This window comes from Corvus moneduloides, chromosome 5 (genome assembly GCF_009650955.1).
Source record: "Corvus moneduloides isolate bCorMon1 chromosome 5, bCorMon1.pri, whole genome shotgun sequence".
Lineage (NCBI taxonomy): Eukaryota > Metazoa > Chordata > Aves > Passeriformes > Corvidae > Corvus > Corvus moneduloides.
The window spans coordinates 33218413-33239899 of NC_045480.1; the positions used below are offsets into that span (position 1 = coordinate 33218413).

At 44.0% G+C, this 21487-nt stretch overlaps 1 protein-coding gene across 1 annotated transcript in view; it reads right to left on the minus strand.

Moving 5' to 3' along the window:
* The window catches only part of STOX2 (storkhead box 2), a 144358-nt gene extending 126228 nt beyond the window's left edge, over window positions 1-18130 (minus strand). The window contains exon 1 of the mRNA XM_032108031.1: window positions 17675-18130. Coding sequence (XP_031963922.1) covers window positions 17675-18056 — 382 coding nt within the window. The 5' untranslated portion in view covers window positions 18057-18130. The remainder of the gene's footprint in view (window positions 1-17674) is intronic.
* Between the last annotated feature and the right edge of the window lie 3357 nt (window positions 18131-21487).

Here is a 21487-nt window from a genome sequence, read left to right on the forward strand (position 1 = left end):
CTTGAGACTTGGTGGCCACTGGCACAACACAGAGCAGAAAAAGGAGCATCTTCACACACACCTCCCATGAGCTCTGCTGGGAGCCACCTGTGGCTACAAAAGCCAGCTCCAAATTAGTCACAGGGGGAGCCAGGAATGGTCTGGCAGCACACAAAGAAGTTCTTGTGTATGCCAAATTTTTCTTCTGTGAATGTATCTATTTACTTTTGAAGAGAAAAACTTTCAGGTTTGGGAGGGAAAGACTGTTCTGTTGTTCGGGATTTTTTATGAGAAATCTTTCATGTAAGATATGGAGGATACGAAAAGTCTAAAACATTACTTATTCATTGTTTTATTATGTTTTCTGAAAATAATCTCTTTTGTTTGTTTCAGACTTACCTCCTAATAATTTAATTTGATGCTCCCAAATCCTTACATCAGAAAAAAAAAAAAACAAACAGAAAAACATAATTGCTCCACTCATTTTCTCCCAGGACTCAATTCAATCAGCTTCCACAATATAGCTGCTACATGCAAAAATAATTCTCTAAACCAAGAATACCTGTCCTTGCATTTTTCCTAGTTCTCTGGCTTTTTTAAATTGGTATTCTATCACCTTCCATTTTATTTCCTATTTATTAAACCATCAGTTCATTGGAAAAAAACACGCAAGCATATATTAAGTTCAAACCAAACTGGCAAAACACTGTACGTTCAAAAAGCCAAAGAGGAAGCTTAAGTTCCTGCCTTTGTTCTATTTATTTCTATTCTATTTATCTTTTTGTTATCAACTTGAATATGTTCTCTGTTTCTGTCTTTAGACAGAAAATGTCCAAGTACTTTGCTGCCTAAAGAAGGTTGAGCAAAAACCTTTGGTCCAGTTGTCTGGTCAGCCAGAATACATACGCAAGAACTCCTCCAGCGGAAAAGCTCTGACCTTCAAAGAAAAAAATGAAGCCAACTGTAGTTATGAAAGTGATTCACACCCTTGTCTTTAAATATACCGGAGAAACGTGTTCTTAAAAGCAAAAAAAGACATTATAATTGTGTTTGTTGTGCATCTGCATTCTCTGCATTGTCAAGTCATCAGCATGAACTCCTAGTCATGAGTGCCAGGAGTGTGGATGTCTAGGTCACCACCACAAACAGCAACAGACACCCTGACATCCAACAAACATGGCATGGAGAAGGAAGTTATTTAAATGAGTGGCAAGTGGACTGAAAGAAGGAAATACAAACTGCATCAACAATAATCCTTTTAACATAACATCTATATTTTCTCCTCCTTGATTACAATGCACAGCAATAAATTTTGCAAATTTCTGAAGAAACAGAATGATGCTTTTACTGTCAAGAAGTCAGGAGCTAACAGTGTGAGATAGCTTGCCCAGACACTGCTGGCTAGTCAGAAAGAAAAAAAAAAAAGTGCCATCTAATAAAGCCAAAACACAGACTCCTATATTATAAAGTCAGGCATGCCCTTACCCATGTATTAGCCAGACAGGCAGCTCTGGATTCTACATTTAGAAATATAGAAAATCTTGTATATATTTGCCTGGGCTTGCAAATGCCACTATATCAACTTCTAGAGATGCTTTGGGCAGCATATTTTGTATGAATTACACCATCAGAAAAGGTTTATAATCCTGCTCAGTTGGCAGCAAACTTTGCTTACACATATAAACTTTTCAATTGTTTAAGTGTAAAACAGAGTGACTAGGACACATGAGCAGAGAATTGCTTGATTTTATTCCATCATCCCTTCTACAATTCACTAAAAACAGCCACTTAGAGAACCACAAAGAAAGCTACAGTTTGTGCAAAAGACAATAGAAAAATAGCAGGATATTTACTTCTGCTACCAACTAACATGAATATTCAACTTTAGCAGTAGCCTTCATAGTTACCCTGGAATAAGTGTAAGAAGTGGGACCTCCCCTCTTTACTGAGTCCAGGGTGAGTTTAGCTCCAGCAATTGCAGAATAGTTTTACCAAACTGTCATCATTCATGTTACCTTCTCAACCATGCTGAAAGCTGTAAATTGTTTCTGAAAGAGCACTCCCTTTCTGAGGACCAAGAAAGTATTTCCTGGCTCGACCCTTAGAGGATGATCTGTTAATAATTCAACAGCAAACCATATCGGGTAAAAAGTGAGGAAATGGGTATTAAAGAATCAGATAAAATGCAAAGTCTACATTTCATACATCCTTTTTCTCCTGTGTTCCTCTTAGTTTGAGGCATTTCTATTTCTCATTTCACTAGAAGTACCACCTAACTCCTACTGTCACTGGGAAATTCCCACTGATGGAAATAAAAGTTGGATCTTAAATGTAAGACGGGATGGGAAGGTCTATAGTTACCAAGCCTGCCCCTTTCAGTAACCCAACAGGGTTTAAATAACAGCTTCTAAAAGCACAAGGGTCATCTATCTGCTTTGCTTCTTCCTTTAGCAAGTCCCTTTGCAGATCTGCTGTGGTGCAGATGCCCAGATCGGCTGACCAGGCACACTGAACACAGCCAGTCTCACCAGAAGCAGGTTAATGGATCTGTTGTATTAGAAATTGTAGCAGATGGGCCAAAATGCTCACAAACCTTGTACATTTTCTGTGGGTTTACTTACATTACTATGCAAAAATATATATCTAGGGTATTTTTCTTTTTTTTTTTTATAAGTCGTTTATTCAGACAATGAGTTCCCTGTGAGTCAATGAATGACACATTTTCATAGCCCAAAGGGTATCTGTCAAACTGCAGAAACACTGAAAAAAGAGCATGAATGGTCAATGTCTCCTCCTCCACTCTATTCTGAGACCAACTTCAAGGCCTGCAGCCTCCATTAAGTGCTTTCTGCCACAGTTCAGGTAAGAATAAAGTAAGGAGATAAGGAAACAGTGTCTAAGAATGGTTTGACAGTCTAAACTCAGATAAAAAACATGATTTAATGAGCTGAGTAAAAAGACTGTGGTTGTGCAAGGAGCAGATCAACTGCAGACAGAAAAGTCACAAAAGAAGTGGGAAAATTAGGTTATGAGAGGAAGAAAAAGCACTTGGTTAATTTGTTTTCCATAACTTCCAGTCACCAAGTCATTACAACTTAACTTCTCAGCATTTAAAATTAAAGAAAGGGCAGGCTTACCAGACATTTCAAAAGATCTTTCAAGATTACCTAAAGCAGCCATTGCTGGGACTTTGAAAAAAAGTTTAAACCACGGATTAAGTGGTTCCAAAAAAAAAAGTCTTTCTCAAGACAAGCATGGTAAGAAAAGCTCCTATAAAAAGCTGCTGGCAACTATAGCTCTGTCAATCACCTTAAGGATCTGTCAAAACACAGAAATATATCTGAGGCAAGCTGGGGAAGGAGTTGCACTTTTTTTTTTTTAAACAAACACATTTCAACTAAAGACAACAGCTGCCTAATTTTGTTCAGAGCTGTGCATTCAAAAAGGTATCCCATTTGCCTCAAGAAAGCTGGTGTCCAAACAGCGTGGGTGGAAGAGACAGCCAGACGGCACTGGGTGCTCCCGGGTCCCCCATTACACAGAGCAACTGGAGGCAGAAAGACCAGGGGAACCTGTTAGGCAGGAGCCAAAGTTCCAAAAGGACCTGTCCACAGCAAAACATGCGGGAATTTGGGAAATCATCCACAAGATCCACCAGAGCTGCTGTTAGCTGCTGCTGTCTTCAACAGGGCATTACAGGTTAGATGATGGGAACAACTTACCCAATGTCATGGCTGTAATCAGGAGGTCAGACAAGAGACACATGGAGTCTCTTCCTACAAAAATTACCTTATGATCCCACACATATTTGTTTGAAGACTATAATGCAGAGAAGATAAGGCAGCAGCTCCACAGTAATTTATCCTGAACTCTCTTTTCCTCTCTCCTTACTCCAGGTTAGGTTTTTGCCTTTGTGATGGCTCATTGTGGGCTCCTGTGTCAAAGCAAAGGCTGTGTGACCTCCTTGGTGAGGACCCACACCAGCTCAAATCACTGTGGCAGTACAGATACAGAAGGAAGTTCAGTTCCTGCTAAGTATAAGGAGGGACTATAGTTCTGCAGTCAAACATCTGAAAATGGACCTGTACCTTCTTCAAAGAAGTGTAAACAGAAAGAAAAAGGCCAGTTAGGGACAGCACTGGCACAGATCGACTTAAGCACTTCCCATATCTATCCTAGTACTTCCCAGCAGTCAGCTTCTCAACCCCATTTTTCCCACACTGTTCAGCATCTCGCCTTGCCTTAACCATATCATGGTTTTAAGGATCAAAAACATGCCCTTTACAAAACATGTGGTCTGACTTCAAAGCATAGTATCACCATATCCATTCCAAGAGCCAGCTTTTGAAGGCTCAGCCCCAGCTAGCACCAAATTCAGCCAGTGAAATTTCTGAAGCCATCAGGAGAGACAAGATGTCTTCGAAGAAGGCAGATTTTGTAGAAGCAGGTAGAGCAGAGCCAACAGAAGAACGATGATGCTGTAAGCAGTGAGGTAGGTAAGCTGAGATGGGACAGACTGTTAGGGGCTCTTTACCAGACTGGTGTGATCCTGGCACAAAGCCATTGCTGGAGAAAATGACAAGAGCTTACATGCTGGCATGAGCTTTTAAGCAGAGAGATAGCATTAAGAAAAGGTCAGTCATGGATAAAGGTAAAAGCCACACTTGCTAAGTTCACAGAAAAAGAAATTCAAAAGGCAGGAAGCAAAAAGCCCTGAGGAATTCACTGCAATAGCTCAGTTTGTAAAGGAGAGTTACAGTATCCCAGCGCTGCGGTCTGGATAAACCCGAGCTGCCTTTAATCTAGGAACTCAAGTCTCTTACTGCAGCAGCTCATCACAGGCTCCCTGAGTGGCAAGGGGAGTTAGACACTGCTGAAAACCACAATTATTGCTGGAGTTGAAGAATGCAAACCATACCTGAGCTGGCTACTTCAAAACTAGCTCAGATACATTTATGTTCAGCTAAAACACATGCAGGAAAAATCGAGCCCAAGGCTGAAAGAAAGCTTAGTCATCTTGCAGAAGCACTGAGACCTGTGGTTTCAGGAAGGGAAAAGAAAGATACCCCACCACATACCACTTTCCTCTCCACCTCTGCTTTTCCAGGACAAGAGTAGGTCACTTCCACAGATGTACTTCTGGGCGTTGCCACAGAGAGAAGAACCTACTGACAAACTTGAAAAGGACTGTACTGACAAACATGCTTCAGTAGAAGATGCAGAGTTGCCTTCAGGGGCAAATTTCATCTTTTCTTACCACAATTAGGAAAGAACAAGCCTGTGAGAAGCCATATACATTTCTAAAAGATACAGGTACCGTCACACAAGAATCACTATTTTGCAGTCGATTGAAAGAAACACTATATAAACCATGAGAGGCTCCATTTCCCTTCTGTGCAATCACAGGTAGTGTTTACATGTCATATACCAAGAGTGCAAGACCACAGACTGGGACAGTAGGACATGTCTCGTCTACACCTATTGACCCATTGGGCCCTGCTCTCATTTTCTTAGTTAACAACCAGAGCAAATAAAGTAAGGATAGCCATTTATGAGCTATTATGCATTTATGGCTCCAGATTCAAGCCAAACACATATCTAAGTATCTGTGATTGCAAACTCACAACAGCTCTACTAAAACCTTCAAAAAATTTATGCACTCAACTCATTCATGAAGCAGGCTGAGGACTGCCACAAAAAGTAATTACTATTGCCCAAGTGGTTAGAAAACAGGTAAAGCAGATCCCGGCACATTTTGAGCAAGAATTCTTTGCCTGTCTGCCTATTTACAGATTACCTCTCGTTCACAAGTAACCTCATATGTGTGTATTATTATATAAGGTTTAGCACTGTCAGAGCACCTAAGGACTTCAGCCCCAGCTCAGCACTGCAGTGCCCAGCACATCAGTGTGACAAAGCCACCAAGTTCTCGGCTCCAAAACACTTGTGCTCTCAAACACAAGGCAAGGAACAATGTTTGGAACAAGCTTTCCAGCCTGCAGCCATCAAAGTGCCAACCATCAAAAGTTACCACCACAGGTGTCCTTGAAGAAAAGAGGAGAAGAGGAAAAGTTGCAGAGCAAACGCTGAGGCTCAGGGTAGCTGTCATAAATAATAAATTGTGAATTATTTCAAGGGAAAGTTTGGTAAGTCCGCAGCATACTGGTAGGGGAGCACAAGCTTCAGCTGTGTAGGTACCTGCACATTCAGGTGTAAAATGCTGGGGTTGGCGAGGTCAGGGGTTTTCAACTTGGGGTTTGCAGGTCCCCAAGTGATCTGTCAACCCTTTTCCAAATGGTCCATAAAAAGATAAAAGCAAAAAGCACCACTTACATTTGCTTTATTTTCAGTGGAAACTCAGCAATCTGCAAACTAAAGAAAGGTAAGGATCATCACACTAGTGGATTGTTACTCACAGGGACAGGAGGCAGCATAAATCACCCAAGTCCTCAGGAACTGGAAATGGGTGTGCAAGCCAACAAGCAAAAGTGTTCCCAGCATAAAAAGAAAGGAAAAATTGAAATAGCATATCCCAGTTGTTAAATATTGTTCTAACTAGTGGGAAATGTTCTGTCAAATGTTCTGTTCCTTTTTACCCCAGTCACTCATCACAAAAATCAGCACTGAAGACTGTAGCTCGCTTTTCTTCCATCTCACCAGATGATTGGTTTCTAGTGGTTCCCAATAGACAGGATATGTTTTGGCCTTTTTCTCAACGCAAACACTGAAGAGACTGGGAACACAACACTGGGATTAATTTAAGTAACCACTGAAACCTGAAGTCCAGTGATTATCTGAGCAGAAAAATTGAAAAGACTCATGTGCTGGCACACAGATAAATCTGCTTTCCCCCTTTAAAAACAAATATGTCACCGAATGAGACTAGTTATTGACAGAGAAAAGCAGAACAATGATAGATGTCATGATTCTGACATGAAAACATTTTACAGCCATACCACACTTGAAAGGCAGCCGAGAAGCAAGTCCCTACAGACCTTCCAACAGCTATTTGGCATCAGCTTCACTGAGGAGCTCTATATGTACACCTCTTGCAAAGACAAATTAACAATAAAAAAAAATACCTTGGAAACAAAACCAAAGAACCTGAATTAGTAAGAAATCTATAAACTAAGGGCTACAAATTAGTAAGAAATCTATAAACTAAGGGCTACAAGCCTTTATTTAGCCATAAATAAAAAATGACAAGATGATACCCACTAATTCCTATCCAAGGAAAGAAATCAGAATGATTGTAGGTCAAGTTGCCTACTTTTCATGACTTTATCTCTATTGACAAAGTATTAATTAATACTTCCTCTTCATACTTTTCCTGACGGCACCTACAAAAGTTGGGTAAGGTCTTCTGCTATTTATTTCTCAGCGTACTGTACACACCAAAATAAAAATGAAAAGAATACTAATCTTGGATTCCCAAGCTTAACTCTCAAAGGACTCCTGGTTTAGACACAGATGACCCACACTGCAATTAACCAGGAAGAGATTGCCCTGGCAAATCTCTTAAAAACAGCCAGGCAAATACAAGAATATATGACATGCCTATATTCAAAAATGTGAGTCCTCCCACTAGACTTAACGTAAAAGCACATGTGGGTATCTGTACATTGTTGAATCAAGACCACTCAAAGTAATGGAAAACCTCTGTTCATACAGCACTTAAAACACTATATACACTCTCACACATATGTCTATATGAAGCAATTCCAGCTGAAAATTGCCCTAAACTTCCAGCAGGGAATGCTTAAGCACACAACATTTCTTTGAGAAACAAAGAAAGTGAGAAAATTCCTTCTCCCTTTTAGTTATTTTTAATAACCCCTTCTGCTAACAATGTCTACAATGTGAGATACTGTATTTGCTTTAAAATAGACCTTAAAATCCTGGTTTTCACCTGGTTAAACCACCTTGTAAACATGTGACTAACTAAGACATCCCTATAGCCCATGTGAGTTGCTGACTTCCCACAACAGGACCAGGGCCACTCAGGTAATATCAGGCACTTGTAAACATCTCTTCAGGTTCATCCAGCTGTCCATAATTTTCTCCTCCTTTGAGCCATATAAACACTGAGTAAGGGGCAGTCCACCAGGACCTCCTTCCTCTACTCTCCTTCCCAGTGCTGTGGATGTTTCACCCTCTGCTCAAGATTGCCCACATCAGGCTAGACCACCCCCCTGGACAGGGCTACTTGCAAAGCCTTGCCAGGAGCAGCCGGCACACCAACTGGATGGAAATCTTCACATGGGTGCTGACCTACTCCTGACTTCTCAAGCCAGAGCATCTCAACAGCAGCCTCAGATTTAGCAATATGTACAGGTTTCCCTGAGTGGAGATGGTGGAGACAAAAGAGGCCCTTCAGGGAAACCCAAAGAAAATACTCAGCTTTCTCTTAATGCCAGGTTATTTCATCTGTCAGTGAAAAGAGAACATGTTTGGGCAGTAGCCCTGCAGTATGCACAAGCAGGAGAGCAAACATTTAATGATGGTCTGCTGGAGTGGGAGTCAAGGGCATGGTCCAGTTCCACACATGCTGAAGAGTGGCTGGAAGACTCAAGGGCAGGCTGAGGACTACTAATACCCAAAAAACGCATCATTAATACTTAGAGTAAAACACCTCCCCTAAAAGAAAAGCAATTAAAAAAACAGAAACAAAAAACCAACTCCCTCAAAAAACCAAAACCCCACTCCCAAAACTACAAAAAAGCCCCACCAAACATACAGAAGTTCACTGCAGCATCACATGGAGCTTACAGGACTTCAGTTACTTCATTAGAATTCAAACACAATAAATTTACAGGCAATGATAAACCCTATTTATATCAAGTTGATCTCTTTGTAAAGGGACATAAATAATAAACTGTTTTGCAATTGGCACAGAAGCAGGACTCTGTAACCTCATGCACCCAAGGATACTGTTAACACAAGGTAAATAGACGTGATATATTTATTAGGCCATTAAGTCTTTCTCCCAATGACCTGGAGAAAGGCTGCTGCATCCAGAAATCTATTTCTTCCACATTCTTTTCATATAGAAAGATATCCACGGATATTATCATTAAAGTGGAAAATACAACTATAATCTGAAAAAGTTAACATTAATTTTTCTTCTTTAGCTAAAAGTTTTGCTAGATTCGCAATAGGGCTTTTTTAAGGAACAAAAAAAGTTTCCATTTTTAAAAAAGAAATACTCATTTTATAGCCCTCAATAATACCTAAGACTCTGCTGCCAAATCTCAAATACACAGCACCCAGCTTGTTCTAATGCTAATAATACATTGCAAGTTTTACAGCTCCAGTGAAAACACAGTCCTTGCAGTTCTGCTCCTTCCCAGAAGCCTCTGTACACCCAGTGAGAGAAGACATTGCAGCACATGCAAATATGCAACTGCAAGGCAGCAGATAAGCAGGAGTTACTGGAGCTGCAGTCACTGATGACGATGGACATGGAAATGCAACTGCCCTGCTCCCAGTGCAGGAACGGAGACACTTGCTCAGCCACAGACCAGCCCCAGCACATACCTTTATTCCCCTTCTGCTGACACCAGAAGGAGGAATCAGCTTGCCACATGGCCAGCCCAGTCCTGCAGGCCACTGTGTTTTAGGCCATGTTATTGTGAAAGCCATTGGGTCACCATCCAAGAGCCCATTGTGCTGTCTCAGTGGGATTCCCCATACTGGGGCCAGCTGTGGGTCCTTCAGCATTCTCGTCCTCCTCTGAAGACATGCATGAGCCAGCACATGTCCCCTCTGAAGCACTAACAGTTAGCAAAAATTGCTTTAAAACTAAAGCTTCTGGAATATACCCAAACCAAGCTCTTCGGGTAGAAGCATTTTCCACAGTCACAGCATATAGATTTTGTAAAGAACCAAATTTGGAGTTGTTTCCCAGAGTTTAAGTGAATTGGTTTGCACTTCTAAAAGAGCAATCTTTGATACACCTGCATGTCTCTTTATTAATTATCTGATAGTGGAATTCAAGGTTAAGATAAAAGGCTGCTGTGTTTTACTCCAACTTCTGCTGTTTTGGTATCCCATCCTGTCCTCATGTGGAAGAACAACAACAAAGTCTCATGTTAGATGGATTAGAAGTATATCCAGCTCCAGAAAATACGCTACAGAAGCCATTACTCCGTGCATTAATTTAGTGCACAGAATAGTAACTTGCTTTCATAAGAAAACCTAAAAGAGCTTAATAAGTGCCGATGGTAATGTTACACTATTGCTTTTCTGCTACAGAAAAAAAATTCAACTATTCAGATTCCCTGGGTAGTTATTGACCTTTGAACGTGGGCTCAATTGCTATTGTGGCTCAGAACAGGAGCCCAATTAAAAAAGGAGGCATGAAGATCTGCTCAAATATCAACATGAAAACGCTTTGTTTCATCAAAATATATGTGTTTGTACATTCTTTACATTCAGATACCGCTCATCGCAGTTCTCAGGTGAAGTCCCAGGTCATAAATAGAGGGATCAAGTACAGCAGACAGAAGAAAGCATGTTTACATATTAGGTGAAGGGATTTTATTCCAAGAATGTAATATCCTTAAAAATCTTTCCAGATTTGGCCCACCCAGGGAGCAGTTTCAATATCAGAAACCAGAGACTGCAATAACATTCCCAGCAGTCAACATCATTAGAAAATAATAAAAACATTTATGCTTTTGTATTTAAAACAAAGAAAAAAGTTTGGAGACAGCTTGAATTTTCAGAACCCTGTTAAAATTCTGTTATTGCAGAAAACTATTAAGAAGTTCCTTCCATCCTCACATTTCACAGCCACAGCTTCTGCAGGGGAAACCACCATCTGGTTGCAGTTTTTATTTTCTTTGAACACTTCAGGTTTTCCTTGACTACTAAAAGAAAAGAGAAGCCTGCCTATCATGTTTGCTGTAGCCAAGGGACGGAGTGATGTTGTTTAGGAGGCAGCATTTGATGCCAGGAGTTTTGGAGGACACCCAGTCCGTCTGGGTTGCACCTTTTCTGCTACACTCTCCAAAAGGATGTCTCAAATGCAGACAAGAACATGGTAATGCTTTGGCACATCCTGTTGGGGGACAAGCTGTGATTCTCCTGGCCTGCAGAAAGGAGGACAGGTTTACCATCCAAAATCATGGCCCGAGGAAACAGCACCAGAATTGCTGGGAGAGTGCGCCAACTTTGTTATCATTCCCTTTACAAAAGAGCTGAAACAAAAACCTGCCAGTCAAGCCCAGGGACAGAAGTGTTTTCAGATACAGCTGACCTTCCTAGAGCCTTTCTCTGCGCACATTTCTCCAGGCTTGGGGTCTGGAACACCTCTCTTTTGGAGACAGAATGAGAAGACTCTGGGAGGCCTTCTAGTACTTTTCAGTACCTAAAGGAGGCACGCAAGAGAGCTGAGAAACAGACTTCACAAGTGCATGTAGTGATAGGAAAAGGGAAATGGCCTTAAACTGAAAGACAGTAGGTTTAGAGTAGATACCAGGACAAAATTCTTTACTGTGAGGGTAGTGAGGTGCTGGGTCAGGCTCTCAAAAGAAGCTGTGGGTGCCCCATCCCTGGAAGCACTTAAAGCCAGGTTGGATGGAGCTCTGAGCAACCTGGTCTAGTGGAAGGTTCCCTGCCCATGGCACAGGGGTTGGAATGAGATTATTGGTAAGGTCCCTTCCAACCCAAGCCAAGTTTTGATTCTGTGAGTCAAAACTCATATAAAGCAGAATTTTAAACTGTGGCAACACACGCAGAGGATCTGCACTTAGTCAACTAAAATCATTACAGCTTGATAAGTAAAATATTTAACAACATGCCCCTTACTGGCAAATCACAAAGACAGGACAAAAGGGGAAACACAACCAAGTTTGCATGCCACAAAATGGTAAAAATGAGCAGGCAGGATGGAGGTTATCCATTGCATGGCCTCTGGACACCTCATTCACCTCAGTCTCCTTAAATCCAAAAATGACTAAGTAAAAAAGGAGAGTGGGACAGACAGAAAGGTGATTTAGTGACTGGCCTAGTGGCACATGATGCTGGCAGCCCAGCAGCCCATTAAAGAGCTGGGAATAACACCTGACAAGGGCTTCATGCAGTGCACACCCACCGTGCTGCTCCCTGGCAAAGACAAGGGCCCTTTTGAGGAAGGGAACAAGGAGCATTTAATTAAAGACCAGACCCTCATGCACAAAGAAAGAGTTGGAGAGAGTGAGAGAGCTCTTGCTTTGTCAAAGCACCATGGCCAAGGGCTGCTCTCGGCCACCACGGTTCCCTTACAGCATTGCTTTTCACACAGAGCATACACTTAACTTGCAAGGCTGGATGACTTATTTGCCACCGGAAAAGATGCTTTCCTATACAATGGTGCTCTTTGTGGGGAGGAAGGAGGTGGGGAGACAGTACTAGCTGGCTATTAACCTTATAAATCCTTCCCTTGAGCTGCACAATGAATACCACAGATCTGTGTATTTGACTTTGCTTGTTCAAGAGAAGTTGCTTTGAGTGAAAAAATGAAATTCAATAGGCCATATCTTTCCTTCCTTTGTGTTTTTTTACTTTCACAATATGTTTTTGATGACTAGCACTAGCCTTGCAGGCCATCCACAATTTTCTTTAAAGAGCAGAAAGCAATTCTGACTCTAAGACTTCATTCCCACAACACAAGCACAAACCACATACCGAGAAATCAGGCACTTTATATGCAGTCCATACTCATTTAGCTCTTGTCTCTCTCTCCCCAGCTTCTGAAAGCTGCTTTTACAAATTACATTTAAGGCCCAACCCAACACTTGTGAGCAGTGAAGTTCTTTACTCAGAGTTGGGAGTAAATTCATAAGCACTTCAGCCTAGCCATAAGCTTAATTTTACCCTTTTTTTTTTCAGGCTGCAATAACCACCTCACAGATATAAAAAGTGCTTAGTGAATCTATAACTGGCTCTAGGTTGGAGTGGTAGAGAAGGAGAAGAAAAATATTGTCATTTAAATCCACTTAAGTTCCCATGGTAATACCACAAGGCATACAAAAGGTGTAGTTGAGTGTGTGGTAAAGTCATCGGAGGTTTTATTACTATGAAACCTAATGCTCCCTCACTGAAAAGAAATTTTCATTATACAGAGGAGATAATTGGGAGGAAAAAAAGGAACTTATGTTTTATAAATGTCTATAGATGAATAACATTTAATGTCCAACAGTCTACACCATAATCATCCACTAATGACTGAAAAATTTACTGTGAAAATTACCAAACCTAAACTGGTGGGGTGTTAATTTAATTTTTTGGTGGCATGAGAGGATATGGAAGGGAGAGAAAAGAAAGGGAGCACTTAGCTCCAACTCCCAGCGCGGCAAAAAAAGTTTCCCCCCTACGCCTGGCCAAGCAGGAACAATGCACAACAGCCCGGACCTGCCGACTTTGCTGAATTATAACTCCTGCTAGTTAGTTTAATTATTGCACATACATTTCTTAAAAACTCCATCTGAACATCAGCTTCTAATTGGAGAAATTGCTCTGGGCATGGCCAAAGGGTTATTATAAAGTTTGGTCACTTCTTTTCAAGCAATCTCTACAAAAGGGCATGGCCCTTCTGCGAAGCGTATGAAAACCTCTCAAAGATGTCCATTGTCTGTGACACAGAAATCAAGTGCAAGAGATACAGAAGGAAGTCTCATCTGGGAACACAAGAGGCGATGAAGACATGAAAATGAGGTGGAACATCCTCCTGCGCTGACAGCACCTTGCACAGAAGAGCTTGCACAGAAAGGGAGAAAAGAAATCAGCTTCCAGGATGACAAATACTAGTGAGTAAAAGTGGAAGGTGTGTCAAAAAAAGAAACCTTATTAAAATACTAACGCTCATTAAAGACTTAAGTTGCAAAAGCCTTACAAAGTTACAAGAGAGCTTCCGAAGACAATGAATTTCATCACTGGACCTATAGATTTGCATGAGGCTTCCTTGACCCCCTAAATCAACATATTAAGCAAGTGCTGGTTCGGGGATTTAGTTTATTCAAAGACTGCTTATGTTTCCCAAAATTTCTCCTTCAGCCAACTTAAAAACCTCGATACACCCTAATTTCCTAATATCCAAATAACTTTGATCACTGCAAAACTGGTCACTGAGCAAGCTTTTATGGCGTAACCATTTAGCTTAAGAAAACTGCCAGAGGAGTAAGTTTAAAAGTCACACATGAATCACTTCATCCCCCATACCCTTCAGCCCTAAGATGTCAGTGCTATAAGCAAATTTCTCATGTGCTTCATATTCCTGCTGTATTAAATTGTAAGGTCTAATTTTATAATTCAGATCTTCAGACACTGGAATCTCATGTGAATTTTAATCCATTCACTTTGTGGCTCAGGTACACCTGCACTGAGCACCATAGGACTGTCCAGTCCCTGTTAACTACAGATTATACTTTCATGAACTTTTCATTATCAAGCCAGGGTAACTTAAATGTGGAAAGACTATCCAGCAATGAGTCTCTCCTGGTTTACATTTTACAATTCCAGCAGCAGAAAACATGCTATGCACACCAGAGGTTTAGTATTTCCTCCTCCTCACCACCTACTTTTTCCTCCAGTTATTATCTCCACAGCCATCACAACCCATCAGAGCCAAGGCTCTGGACCACAATGAACGAGAAATACCAGCAACATCAGCAGAGGTTTGAAAGTCAGGCTGCAGTTGTGATTTCTGGGTCATGTTAATACTTAACAATATAGGGGAAGGGAAGTGTTGTCCAAGGCTCTCAGCTACCTGTGCATGGAGGTTGTGCAGCTGAGGAGACCTTTCTGTCCCTTGTCCCATGCTAGACAGCAGCAGGAGGTTGGCATGCTCCCCCCACACCACCTTGGGGCAGGCAGCTGGTCATCCCAGCTGGACTCCAGGCGCAGGTGAGGCAGAAATCTGCCCCCACCTTTCTGCAAAGAGACAGCCAGCCAAGAAATGAGACAAGAACCAACTCAACAACCTATCACAGCAGTGTCCAGATATTCCAACAGCCCTGGGGTGCACAGAAAGAACCCCTGGGTCAGTCCCCCATGCACCCCCTCCCCCATTGCCCAGCCATGGCAACCCCTATTACCACCACAGTATGGGGACTACCAGATTGGCCAGAGCAAGAGAAAATAGCAGCGTCACCTTCATCAAAAACACTGTGCCACTTTTTCCCCTTGACCCCACCAGTTATTTATTAACAGGAGTAAAATATTACTATTCTGCAACTCCCAGCAGGCAGGTTTTCCTATCAGCCTAAGATACCAACCACCTTTTTTTTTAAAGCTGAAAAGCATTGGGGCTTTTGCTTTTTGTCTGTATGTTGTTCGCTGCCGTAATGAAACGAAGTAGATAATAAAGTGTGAGAGAGTTCCTCAGTAAGTCACAGCCATTTACACATTAGGTACCTAGTTATGTTGAAAATACAATTACATGCATTTAAGCAGATGCTCACGCCTACAGGCCAAGGGCATTATTTTGACAATTCTTTAGCTACCTAACTTTACAGTAAGTGCAAGTTGAATCTACTTAGATACAAGACCTGAATTATCAGTCTGGGAGTGGAAAAAAAAACAATGGAAAAAATAAAAATCAATCAGTTCCTCCCATCATATTTAGCACAGCTAAGGCTACACAACAGGCAAGACTCCAACGGGTCCCTGCTCTTCTGTCATAGCCTTTAATCAAATGCTGAGAGGCATTTGCTATTTTTAAAGTCAAATGAAACACTGGCTCCAGTCTTTTGTAAATTTGCAGCAAAGATAACCCCCCAAAGGAATGCATATTATTTGCACATCAGTGAGCTTACTTATTAACGTGAACTTCTAGCAAAAGTTTTGTTTCCATATTTTAAGATAGGCCACAAAGACTTGTTTACATTCCTTGGGTGGCTTTAGTCAAGTCAAGGTCACTATGCACCTTTCCACAGCCCTCCTGGGCAGCAGGCTGAGGAATGTCACCCAATAAGCAAGGTCCAGGAACACCCCAAAAATCAAACACTGACCCTGACACTCTGTCAGGTGACAAGGCCAATTCAAAAGCTCTTCATCCTCCGTCCAACTGCAGCCAAAAAGCCCAGATGAGGTAGGCTGAGCAGCTAGCACTAACCACTGCCTAAGAGATTTCTTACCTTCTCCAAATAGTGGTGGACCACAAAAAACTTTTCTATCACAGAATAGGATTAAACACCTGCTCTGCAATACTGTCTTGTCATCTGAGGTTCAGAGGAGAATTTGCTATTATGAGGAAAAAAGGTCCATCCATTCATTTTTAACAAGGCAACTTGTCTTGACCCTCCTTCTCAGCACAGAAAAAAATGGTAACATTCAAGTAAGTCTGATAGGGAAATAGTGAGTGACAGACAAGTGTCTGACAACTCTGCAAGAGACAAGACTGCTAATAACTAGAAATTATAGGACTCTGAATTGCTTGTTCAAAAGGGTGAAGGCAGCTAAAAACATTCAAAAGCCAGATTAAAAACAGGACACTGGGAAACCTCGAATATTCATGTTCCATTCTTTTCGGGAGCCTTACTCAACTAATTTTTTAAAAAAAGAAATGCATGAAAGCATCCTGTTCTAAGGGTCTGAAACTCCCAGCACAGGGAGAGCATCTCTAGCTTTGTGACCTGTTCATGGTGCATGCTGCATAGGACATAGATGATACAAAGTGTACATGAGGAAAAGACACCATCACTGCAGCAGCCACGGCAAGTAATTAAGCCAGCAATAGAGCAAATCCTCACAATTTTCCTTCTCTCTATAAGAGAAGCTGCATGTTTCAAGCTGTCATGAATGTTGATTTGCCTTAAATCCTAAGAAAAACTTCTGCTCCGTTGTTCTTCACAACTTGCCACTATACCCACCAAATAGCCACAGCTTTATACCTTAGGGTTTGGGGGTGGTGGAGGGGTTGGGTTGCTTTTTTGGCTTTGTTTGGTGTTTTTCATGTCAAAATAAGTGCTGAAACATTTGTGCTCTCCATGCTAGGATTTTTTCATTTCCTAAAGAAAATTCAGGATGAGGTGTGCTTTGTCCTAGGCCAGTGCACACTGATGGGATTCCCCTCAGGGAATCACACTGTAACTTGAACCTTCAGCCCACCACGGCATAACAGACTTGCCGTTTACAGCTCCAAAAGTCACCTGCCTTGCACCACTGAAAACCGTATGTTACTCATCTCCTCCTACTACTTCTCGCTGTGGAAGACACCTTCACAGTAACACTGTGACTGACACAAGTTTGATCTAGCAAGTAGAGCCGAATATAAAATAAAATATTGTTTTAGCACACCTGGAAATACTAAACCCAACTTTTAACTCCCGAGCCAAGCGGCCCCAGGAGCACGCTGCGGGCAGAGCCGGCCGGTAGGAGGCCAGCGGGCATTTCATCCTCCAGGGAGTATATTCCAATACTTCCAGTTTATGTTTTCACCCTCGCCCGCTGAAGGGAACGGCGGGACGCACCTCTCCAACCGACCCAACAGCCGTGGCGGGCAGCTCTCCCGGAGAACCCCACTTAGCCGCATCCCTGTAATGCCACCGCTCCCTTCCCGGCTCGCCCCTTTCGCGCACATCCACTTTGGGAGCTAAAACCCCGCGGCGAGGAGGGCCCCCCTTTCCGCCCCCGCTTCCTGAGCCCGCCGGGCACCTGCGGCGAGTGCCCCGGGGCAGCTCCGCGGGCCCGGCCCCGGCCCGGCGGCACCTACCCAGGCACTTGATGTGGAAGCCGCTGGGGGGCTTGAGGGAGCGGCGCGCCCAGCCCTGCCGCAGCACCTCCAAGTGTTCCTCCTTGCCCTGCACCAGCAGCACCTGCTCGTCGATCCAGCCCAGGAAGAAGGTCTCGGCCACCGCCGCCGTGGCCCGCCGGTCCCAGAAGTGCTGCATGTTCTCCCGCTTGAAGTCCGCGAAGATCTCGTAGCCGATGCGGTGGCGGCCCAGCTCCGCCGCCGGCCCCGCACAGGCACCGGCCCCGGCACCGCCGGCACCGCCGGCACCGCCGCCCCCCGGCCGCCCCCCGGCCGCGGCGTCCAGGACGATGGCCAGGGAGTGCGGGGCGATCTGCAGGCACCTCTCCGCCCTGCGCGGCATGGCCGCTCACCGCCCGCCGCCGGGCACGGACATGGGCACGGACATGCCTCCCCGCGGCCGCGCTGCCTCCCGCGGCCGCTGTCCGCGCTCCGCGCCGCTCCGCCCCCACCGCGGCCCGGCCCGGCCCGGCCCGCTCCGCCCCCGGCACACCCCCGGCGCGGTCCGGTGCCGCGGGCGAGGCGGGGACGTGATCCCGCCGCTGCCGGTCCCACAGCGGGTGGCGGCCGCTGTCTCCCGGTCGGGAAGTCCGCACGCCCTGCAACCCGCCTCTCCCCGCCTCTCCCCGCCTCACGCTTCCCTGTCCCGGCACGGGAGCACCATTCCCAGAGAGAAAACGAGCCCAGACACTGTCCCGGCCGGTGGTTTAGGCTTCCAGGCACCATTCCCCCTCCCCACCTTCGGGAGACCCTCACCCTTCCCTTCCACGAGTGAAGCACAGGGGCATTCCCAGCCACATCCAGATTATCCCAGCAAGTCTTACAATTCCTTATAGTTTTGTTTCCTCCAGTGGCTACACATCTGTAGGTAACACACCCAGTGAGTGGCACCGACCCTGCCATGTCCAAACGCCTTTCTCTTCACTCGCTGTAATCCTGTGTCACTTTGTGTCAGTGGTACTGAAACGTGATGGTGATGGAGCAAGGGTAAGGTTCACTCCTAACTTCTGTAGCTTTTTCCCAGCAATTCAATATTTTGCCTCCTCTGTGTTCTGGATCACCAGCTGCCCGTGAGGCTCAAGGGAGAGCTCAGCAAAACTGAGCAAGGTGCAAGCAGAACTGGAGGGGTCCTTGCTGGCAGTGCAAAGCTGACAGCTGTGTTGTGCATCAAGGTGGTAGCTGGCTGCTGAGCTGCAGGTGCTGGCAGCAACGTGCTGGTTATGCTTGTGAGAAGGCAGATTTAGGAACTTCTCTCTTGTCTTCTATAGAAACCCTCTAACCCACAGCAAAACTGGGCCACAATTCTGAAAACAGGGCTTGAGTTTCTGAAAGGTCTGTAGCTGTTGGACGCCTTGGTGGTGTGTGAACTGTGGGTGGCCTCAGCAGCAAACCTCATCTTGCCCCAGCGAGCTGGCACTTGGGCTATGGGCAGTGAAGCATGAGAATGCACCAGAAAGGCAAATGACAGAAAGAAGAAAACTGCTGAAGAGAAGCAGGGGCAAGGGCTGAGGCAGAAGAGAGGTGAGTGAGAGGAGAGAGCAGGCAGCAGCTGCTCTGCCAGGCAGCAGTATGAGACCTGCTACAGCCACAACACTCTATGCTGTGCACAAATTACAGTGTTTTACCTGTTGCTTCTGAGTTCACTTACATCAACCTCCCTTGCCATATGTGGTCCCCTAAACTATCACCCATTCTGTTCTAATCTCATTCAAATCCTGTGTCGCTTTCCAGCTGGTTTCACCCAATTCCTTCTCTGGGTCTCACCCAGCGCTGTCACAGTATTGAGGAAGGTCAAATTTACCAGCATCCCAAGGAGTTTTGCAAGGAAACAAGTTGTACAAAACCCACTTTTTCAAAGGGGAAATCCGAAGTTAAATAAATTATCCAGAAATACTGTCAGTCATTTTGAGCCAGGAGTAGAGAGTATTAATACTCAGTTTCTATCCCTTCCCAGGTCTCCAGCACTGCAAGATCTCAAGAGGCCCCTCACCACAGCCAGGAATAGTTATAATGTTGCTGCTGTCAGGATTTCAAAGGAGCTCGTTTATTAAGCTTTGCAAGAGGACCCCTCTGGCATCCTCACTGTCCTCCAAACTGCTTCCCAAAGTTCAACTGAGCCCCTGGTTATCTGTTGAAAGAGCTAGTCTTAGTGTGTTGAAACTACTGTCATGATCTTGTCATATTCATGTTATTCTTACCTTGTGTCTTCCTCCTCTGCATTATATCAGCATTTTATCTTGCCCATCATACATGCATTTCAGTTCTCTGGGCAGGGCTCACCTTTGTGTTGCCTTTATGTGGAGCACATCACATTGACATCTCAACTGCTGATCAGAGTCGCCAGGTAACTTCAGGGCTTGGATGAGTTTTCATTTTTATTCCTACCTGCAAGAATAAAGGAGCCAAATGAAGCCCTTTAACTGTTTTTAGGCTTTTGTGCCAGATACATCCTGAATGCTTAGATGTGGAGTCCCACACTTTGCCTACAGCCCCCACATCCCAAGTGCCAGCCAAATCTGTGATCCTCCTGCTGCCTCTGACACAAAGGCATGTTAAGTGTGGCATGCCCGTCAGCCTTTGGTCATGGCATCAGTGTTGCTCTCTCCATTAGCTGAGCTCTTTTTCCCTTCAGTACTGATTTCTGAAGCAACTGATGTGGCGAAACATGCTGCACAGTCATTTCCCTCCTCCTTGCAGTAACGTTTGTGGGCTGTCAACCTCTTCCCTACCCCTGGCTCGCTCTCCTGTAAAGGCTAGTCCTCAACCTGCTAATCCTCTCCCACCCTGCTTTCAACACCTTTTCCCTCATGCCACTTCAGGCCTCTGTGTTCACAGGCTGGCCCTTCATCCCTCCCTCCCTCTCCTTTTCAGCATGCTGCCCCTCTCCGCAGCTTGCACATAAGTAGTGTCACATACTTATGTGTGATGACAAGGCAATCAAAGAGGGCATGCAATGATTTGTCCAACCCTTGTCAGATGAAGCTGTGGCACAAACAAAAATACGCTGTGTTCTAGGGGTTAGGTGCTGTCCCCACAGAAGCCAGTGCCAGGATTGCCTAAGCAAGATCTTGAGGGCCTGGTTAAGAAACGCCCCTTGTTTCAAGGGCCAGGGGATAGGCTGTGAACAACAAATATGTAACTGAGTAAACTGTTCATCATTCATTTCTTCCATTTATTTCCTCATCTCCTTACTGAGTCAAACATTTTTTATCCCCAGAATTTGGGGTGTTTGGTTTATTTCTGTTTATTTACACTTTGTTGCTTGTGGGTTTGGTGTTGAGTAGCATCTCTTTCCTTTTCATTCACTCACTTCAAGGGACTTCTTCTGAACAATCAACATCTATAGCCAGACTAAAGCCCATCCGGTGTTTCCCAGTAGAAATATAAGCAAGAAGACAGAAGACAGCCCACAATCTTCTTACGGCCAAATTATGAAAGTGGGTGAAGTGGAACTCCTAAGTGCCTCTGAAATGTTTGGAAAGACAGAAGTTTATGTTGCTAGCAGGATGAAACCCCTGAAGATTTGGACACGTCTCTTTGAAATACATCAGTGGTGCAGGAGGTCTGCAGCAAATGGTGTTCATTCTGGGTGGGAGTAGAAAGCCAAACAAACCTGACAAAGCTTTGTTCTCTGGCTGTCTGTACTGACCCATAACTCAGGGGTAGCATCTCTGTCTGCTGCAAACATTGCCTCATGAAAAATTCTCTGGGAAAAGGGTACTCCTCCAGAATTCATCCAAGGCCACAGAATGGAAAAGAAAGGCTGAGGTGGAA